The sequence below is a fragment of the Candida tropicalis genome (genome assembly GCF_000006335.3).
Source record: "Candida tropicalis MYA-3404 genomic scaffold supercont3.8, whole genome shotgun sequence".
In the NCBI taxonomy this organism is placed as follows: Eukaryota; Fungi; Ascomycota; class Pichiomycetes; order Serinales; family Debaryomycetaceae; genus Candida; species Candida tropicalis.
In genome coordinates this window covers 794,491-802,573 of record NW_003020060.1, presented here as the reverse complement: position 1 = coordinate 802,573, position 8,083 = coordinate 794,491, and the positions used below count along the sequence as shown (strand labels likewise).

The window sequence follows — 8,083 nt, the reverse complement described above, 5'->3', positions numbered from 1 at the left end:
AATAATGGTGAAAATGGAAAATATGATGGATTCAAAGATATTGATTATATTGATGATGATTGTGAAGATGAAGGTGATGAAACAAAGAAAGAGAAAGGTGATGATTCCTCGAATAAGAAGGAAAAATTGAATAAGTTGAAAGAAAAGAAGAAGAAGATAATGGAAAAGAAAAAGAAATTGAAGGAGAAGAAGAAGGCAATGAAGGAGAAGAAGAAAGAAAAGAAGGAAAAGAAATTGAAGAAGATAAAGGAGAAATTGGGAAAACTGGATGAAGGAAGTCTGGATAAAGGAAATGATAAAACGGGTTCTCAGAATGAAATGAAGAAATCAGTCCAATTACAAAGTTCGGGTATGGTACCGCTTTATGAAAACTTTATGGTTTCTGATGATGAAAATGAGCTGAAAACTGTATCCAAGAGGAGTGAAAGTGGTGGTTATGATGGCTTTAAGGACGATGATTTTATTGATAAAGACGAGTCCGGCTCTGATGGTAATAATAAAGGGGACAATAATGAAAAATTGAACAAGTTGAAGGAAAAGAAGAAAGAATTAAAGGAGAAGAAGAAGGAAATGTTGGAGAAAAAGAAGCAAAAGTTGGAAAAGAAGAAGCAAAAGAAGAAGGAAAAGATGGAAGAAAAGAAGCAAATGTTGGGCAAGTTAAAAGGAATGTTTGATAAACTGGAAGAAGGGGACAATGAAATGAAAACAAAAAGTTTTCATTCCGACTATGTTGAAGTTAAAAACTCAGAATTGAACGTGCTTTATGACTTTGCTAAGAAAGGTGAAGATAATGAATTGGTGAGTATGGTGAAGAGAGATTTGGTTGATGATTTGTTATTAAAGGTGTTTAATCTGTTGAAGGATTCTGGTTTGATTAATGAAATTATTAGAATGTCGTTGACTGATCCTTTAGTTAGAAGAAGTTTGACAGATGTGACAGCGAGATTATTGAAGGCAAGAGTTGTTCCGTGGGATGATATTTTCATTGCTTTGAGAAGACATGGTTTAGCTTTTGAAGTTGTTGAATTTACTCTTACCAATGCAGAAACGAGGGCTGGATTGGCATCATTCGTTGTTGAATTGTTGCCTCGCTTGGTTAATGCTGGCTCAATAACACCTGGCCAATTACTTGATACTATTCCAAGAATTCAAGAAGAGGTTGATTCAAGAAAGTCCCAAAAGGGGTCTACTTATTCTGATAATATTGATTCTGATAAAACGGGTGGTACTACTGATGGTGCTAAAGATTTTTCAGGCCCTGTCAAGCAAAAGCCACATGAAGTGGTGGTTCCTGATAAGATTAAAGGTCCAAATTTGACACCAATTCCTCTGGAAATTCCAAAAGAGAAAGATTATTATAGTGAAGGTGAAGGTGAAGATGAAGATAAATGTGATGAGCTGAACAAAGTTCAAGAGAAACCAAGTACTACACCATATGAAGGGAAACAGAGGGTTGATGAAGGTAAATTGCAAGTTATTCCAAATACAGGGAATATGCCATATGGGAAACCAATGTATATTCCATTTGCAAGATTGAATCAAACGACTTCGGTAATTCCTGTTCCAAACAACCAAGATCAATTTTTGAGAGAACGTGCAAAGAATAATGAAAGATACGGACAAATAAAGGAATCGTTGCCATCGCACCCAAATAATGGTTTGCTTGATGAACATTCCCGGTTTAATAATCCAGAGAAGTTGAAGAATTTAAGACCGCTTTTTCCAAGTGGTAACTCTACTAATGGATCCGATGAAGTGAAAACTCCGTATCCAAGAATAAGAGTATTTTATGATGGTACTTTTATTCCTAATTATCCAGTTGATTTCAAACCGCCAATTGCTGGTGGGTCTCCTCCTGTGTCTTCTGAAGAAGACACAAAAATTCCAGTTGGTATTAATCCTCCATATATTACGAATGGTACCATTACAAATTAGGAACTGGTGATGGGTTGATAACTATTGGTGATAATTTTTGTTTTTATTTGTTTGTTATTTTAATTATTTTTGATGGGTTTTTATTTTTTTTATTACAACTGTTTGTTACACACATAAATTTGGTGTTTTCGATTTCCCAGTACTTTGTTGACAGAAAAAGTTAATTAATATCTCTACAGATTGATATATACTCTTAATATGGTTTTAATAATATATGGCTTAGTTTGATAATTGTTTTCAAATAAAGAAAGATTTGCATGTAGGTATTAACTATACAATGCGTATTTCAAACTATACGAGCAAGAGGAATCATTTTGAACTGAAGAAAAGAAATCGTTGTGGGGCCATTAGACTTACAAAGCTAATAAAGCAGCAACAACTAAAGCGACAGAACCAGTAGCAAATTGTCTAGAAGCAGCACCTTCGAAAGTTGGAATTTCAGATGTTTGAGTGCCATTGGAAGAAGCAGATTCAACAGGTGGAACAGCTGGAGTAAGAGTAGTTGGAGTAGCTGGAGTACAGTCGGTACCTTCACATGGAGCTTCTGGGGCAGTAGTTTCTGGTGCAGTTGGAGCTTCTGGAGCTGGAGTACAGTCGGTACCTTCACATGGAGCTTCTGGGACAGTAGTTTCTGGTGCAGCTGGAGCTTCTGGAGCTGGAGTTTCTGGTTGAGCTGGGGCAGCTGGTGTACAGTCAGCACCTTCACATGGAGCTTCTGGAGCTGGTGATTCAGGAGCAGCTGGAGCGGCTGGGGTTTCTGGTGCAGCTGGAGCTTCTGGAGCTGGAGCTTCTGGTTCAGCTGGGGCAGCTGGGGTTTCTGGTGCAGCTGGAGCTTCTGGAGCTGGAGTTTCTGGTTCAGCTGGGGCAGCTGGGGTTTCTGGTGCAGCTGGAGCTTCTGGAGCTGGGGTTTCTGGTTCAGCTGGAGCAGCTGGAGTACAGTCAGCACCTTCACATGGAGCTTCTGGAGTTGGGGTGCCAGGAGCAGCTGGGTTTTCGCATGGAGTTGTAGTTGGTGGTGATGGTGGAGCTGGACATTTAGTACCTTCTTCAGTTCCACATGAGGTAATAGTAACAATGGTTTGAGACTCGACGGTGGTAGTGCTAAGTGCTTGAGCAGCTGAAGCAGCAATAGATAAAATGGCTAAAGTGGAGTATTGCATAGTGAATGTAAGTAAATGAATCAAAATGTAGTATTTAAGCGAATGTCTTGTTGATTCGAATTAACAATTCTTAATTGAGGTGTACAAAATAAAATAAAAAAAAAAAAAACTAATTGAGCCTGAAAATTGAAGCATGGAAAGCCTCGATATTTATAGTTCTTTTGGAACCCTGAGTAAGTTAGTATAATTGCAATTTCTAGAATTTCACAAAAAATAAAGGAACACTTGCTTACCTCAATAATTATTTTTTATTTTTTGAAAAAAAAGGAACGAAGCTGCAAGACGAAGACTAATGAAGGCTTTTGTGAAAGTTTTTTTGCAATTATTTCTATTCTTTTGTTGACGTTTTTTTGTTCATCATACAGGTGGTTTGCACACTACTGTCTATGATTGGCCCATGAGAGGATCATTCTATGTAACAAGAAGGAATTTCGATTGTCTTACAAGATTCAATAACATTTGTGTAATTTAGATCTTTATTTTAAAAACCTAGAATTGATTATTTGACGTCAAGGTGAAATTTGTGATCATACAACGAAAACCCTCCGAATGTGGGTGAAAATTTACTTTTACCAGAAGAATGGCAGTAATACACGTTAAGTATAAAAGTAAGGGAAAAAAAATATCAGGTATTATAAAGAGTGTAAGTTTGAGACTGAAATTAGGAGTAATTATACATACTGTATTTCCATTTTGGTTAAAAATACTTCAAAGGAGAATGTACATCCACTTTAAAAAGTCTAGATTCGATACAGAGATTGACGCAATAAGGTGACTTTTTCTTCCTTCTTTCATTTTTGTTCTTTCTCTTGTGTTCTTCGTCAATGTCAACGGACCCAGAACTAGCCCATAATCATTGTGCTCTAAAAGTAACTGCGTGTTCCTGCTGAATGGAATAATACAGTTCATTGAATCTAGTAGAAGTCAACACTAGCATGTTTCAAATCTGAACGCCTTTCACAATTATGACGCGACGCTTATTAAATTGCATTAAAGGGGAAACATAAATAAATAAACAATACTAAACTGACTGTCGCGATTTTACAAAACGAACTTCTCCACTTTGCAAAAAGGAAAGAAGAACCAGGCCGAACAACCGAATAAAAGAGCAAATTAGAATTTAAAAAATAAAAAAAATTAGGAAGCAATGTTGATCCTTCAACAACAGCAATCCTTTCTTGTGAAACACAGCTGGCACTCAAATTTCATCTACAAAATAAAAACAAAAAAAGAGGGACCAATAATAATAAAAGAATGAAATGAAATAAAAAATGGAAATAAAATAAAAAATTCTGGTCGCTGTTGCGTTCAGGTACCAAATTACGCAAAAACTTTAGGCGAAGGCTTAGGACGAATTTGGGGCCATCGCCAGAACCAAAGCCAAGAAGATACTCAACTAAGCCCACGCAATACAGTACACAATATCGGTGTGGAAAATGAAAAACTTCATTATAAAGGAAACATCATTAAATAAACTATTAAAACTATCGTAGAACTAAATGCTAGCCATAAACAAAATAAAACAAAAATTAAAAATCAATTCTTTTTATTCTGGATTAGTTGAATTTTTTTTTTTTTGGGATTCTTACTTTTGGAGGAAAATGAAAACTTAAAACATTAATACAAGTAAACAAATTTTGGATTTCTATCACCAGCATTAATTTGATCACGTTCTGACATGGATTCAAATTCTTGTATGTAGGCTTCGGTTTTCTTTATTCTGTTCATTCTGTAACAAACAAAGAAATATACGAATGCAGATATAATTGCAAAAACAACTGATGAAATAGAAACAGATAAACCAGTGATGTATCTTGGAGCATCTTTGTTGAGGAAAATAAAACTACTGATCAATCCACCCATGTTACCAATACCGATTTGCCATGCTGTACCAACCATCTTTCTTGAATGAGAAGACCAGTTCAAAGATGCCCAACAAACAACAATTGGCATGGCACTGTAAAGACCAGACGCAGTAAAGAAACAACCAATATAACGAACTGTGACATTCTCAGCACCCAAAATCATCAGCAAGCCAGTAATTGCTACACAACATAAACCAATGACAAATGGCATTCTTCTTTTGAATCTGTCTGATAAAAATGCTGCAATATTTGTAATAACAAATGCACAAACCCATGGGAAAACAGAAAGTCTTTGTGAAGTGACTGGTGAATAGCCCATCTTGTTGATGATGGTGGCAGCAAAGTAAGCATAACCGTACAGAGGAATGATAAGACCAAAATAGATAAAACTTGGAACCCAAATCAACAAATCCTTCAAACATTTAGCAACATCTTTCCAAGAAACTTTGATTTCAAACCCAGAAGGAACACCAGATAAGATTTCCAATTTTGATTTCAAGAATTGAGCTTCATTTTTTTTCAAAAATTTGGCTTCTTCCGGGAAATCAGCAATTAAAAAGAAAAGTAAGATTGCACATCCACAAGTAATGGCACCTTCAATTATGAAAATCCATCTCCAACTTTCAAGTCCATGAACCATATTCAAATCATGGATTTTATAAGCAATAGATCCTGATGCAGCACCACTAAGAGCTGTTGTACTGAAGAAAATGGAGAATCTTCTTTGGGATTCAGCTTTGGAGTAATAAGTGGACAATAAATAGAAAATGGAAGGGAAAGTAGAAGCTTCGGTGATACCAATTAAAAATCGACAAGCTACTAATCCACCAAAATTTTGAACAAATCCTAAACCAATTGAAATAGCCCCAAATGAAAGGACAAGACAAGAGAGCCATATATGAGGTTTAATATGTTTGATACAATAATTGGCCAAAACTTCAAAAGTGATATAAGGAACAAAAAACACAACCAAGGCGGTATTGTATTGATTTCCAACTAATCCTAAATCTGTTGATAATCCATAAATATTAGCATTGGAGATGTTAACTCTATCCAAAAATGAAAGGAAATATAATAAACAAAAAGGGGGCACAACGCAAAGGTCGATTTTCCACATTAATTTCTTTTCGTCAACTCCTAATTCATCAGCTAATTGTTGCACTTGAGTTTCAATATCAATATCACTGACATCGTCATACTTAGCAATTGAATTTTCAGAACTAACAACTTCTGGATCTTTGATGAGCTCGGGGCTCTTTTCTTGATCATGAATAGAACTCATAATTATATAAGGTGTGTGTTGATCCAATATCAATATTTCAAATTACAAAAGTAACCTGGACAATAAGCGTTGTATTTATAGTGCTGGGTATTTGGAATTAATTTATGTTTGTGGGGAATAAAGGAAGGAAGGATGTTACTACACCGGTAAAGGAATTTAGAAATGATAATTTTTGTGAGATTTTTCGTCTCAGCCGTCAATATACGGTGGTATTGATTGCAAAAAAAAAAAAGAGGATATACAGAACGCATCGACGGATATGGCCGAAGTGATCGTTCGTTGTATATAATAAGTTCTTAAAACATACCTATTGAGCTATACACAATATTAATGATATTGTAATGGCATCAACGAGGTTCTATGAAAGTAAAGTCGCTATTCCTGACTTGTAGACTAAAGGGCAGTTAGCATATTTGCTAGAGTAAGAATTTTTCGCCAACTAGCGCATTCCTGTAGCAATGACACAAATTCATCTCCCTGGCGCGGGGGGAAAGGAAATGTCAGCGCCGGAACCGCAAAATTCACGAAACTATAAAAACAAGAGTCATAAGATTTCTGTCTTGACAATGACTCAATCAAAAGCCAAATTCAAAAGCTAGAATTCATGGAGTCATATCTTGTATTTTCTGGTTCTTGGAAGGTGGTTTAGTAGCGGAATATAGAGGTAGCACCTTTTACTAGATGTGAATTTCCCTCCTTAATTACATGTATTATCCTTCGTAGTGATATTAATAATTTCTATTTTTTTTTTTACATAATAATAATTCGCTTTATTCTTGATCCCCCACACGCAGACATGCCAAAATAAGGAATTATCGAATTAGTCAATTGTTATCCTTGGTTATTTTTCTTTTTATTGTTGTTTAGGGAGAATAGTCAAAGTTTTCCGGCAAGTTGAAATTTTAATTTAAACGTTTTCCGCCTTTCTGATTGCTCTTAGATTATAAAAGAAAAAAATTAGTCAAACAATTTAGTCGCAATTCCAAAAAATGTGGGGTTATATTTCCACTGAATATACATCAGGACCGATATGCCTAATTCAGTACTGATAAGAGTTGTAGACTGTATAGACATGAAATTATTTTGAAATAAAAGTTTAAAAAAAATGCCGTGATCTGGATATTACGCATAACATATTGCAATGGTATGTTGAAAATTGTAAGTCAGTAAAAATTACTACAAATTTAGAACCAAAAACTTACAAAAAAAAAAAAAAAAAGAATAGAAATCATCAATATAAGTAAAAATCATATTATTAAGTTGATTGATCAATTTACAACTACTTAATCACTTAAAGAATTAGTCAGTAACATCTTCATTATAGAGTTTAACCGTAATAGTAAATTATCATATTAATACAAATCAGACAGTAGCAATTCCTCTAGTAATCCATATAAGACTATCAATTACTCCCTTGCTTCTCAAACCAAGTACATTTACTCAAGTCCTAATTACTAGATTTTCATACGTCCAATTCATAGGGAAGTTGTATCAGTTCTTACAATTCACATATTGAAATGTGCGTGTGCACTACCATGTAATTAGGGCTGTAACCCTAATACTGCACATTAACAAATAGTATCGTGCACATAGTTCAAATTACATGATTTTTTTGCGTACCATCACGAAACAATTTGCTGTTGCACACGACCTACTTTTGAAAAAAAAAAATTCTTACCGCGAAAAACGAAAAACTGTTCGCCCCGTTGTGCGCGGTGAATGGAGGGAGAGCTCGTGCGCGCGCGTTGTAGAGCAAAGGATGGGTTGAAACCTTCTCACTAGAGAGAGAGATACTCACTGAGACTAGGTGAAAAAAAATTTACACTCTGCAAAATTGTAAT

General features: G+C 35.2%; 3 protein-coding genes across 3 annotated transcripts; 1 reads left to right on the top strand and 2 right to left on the bottom strand. All coding sequences in view use genetic code 12, as the record gives it.

Moving 5' to 3' along the window:
- Positions 1-159: 159 nt before the first annotated feature.
- On the top strand, positions 160-1,935 carry CTRG_05564 (uncharacterized protein; the record flags this gene model as incomplete). The annotated part of the gene is made up of 1 exon (XM_002551220.1): positions 160-1,935. The coding sequence occupies one exon, from the start codon at positions 160-162 to the stop codon at positions 1,933-1,935; it is 1,776 nt and encodes a 591-aa protein (XP_002551266.1).
- Positions 1,936-2,288: 353 nt separating this feature from the next.
- Positions 2,289-3,095, bottom strand: PGA58 (Pga58p; the record flags this gene model as incomplete). Its single annotated transcript, XM_002551219.1, has 1 exon — positions 2,289-3,095. One exon carries the CDS (start codon positions 3,093-3,095, stop codon positions 2,289-2,291), a length of 807 nt encoding a protein of 268 aa, XP_002551265.1.
- A 1,617-nt stretch (positions 3,096-4,712) lies between these two features.
- On the bottom strand, positions 4,713-6,242 carry TNA1 (Tna1p; the record flags this gene model as incomplete). Its single annotated transcript, XM_002551218.1, has 1 exon — positions 4,713-6,242. One exon carries the CDS (start codon positions 6,240-6,242, stop codon positions 4,713-4,715), a length of 1,530 nt encoding a protein of 509 aa, XP_002551264.1.
- Positions 6,243-8,083: the final 1,841 nt, after the last annotated feature.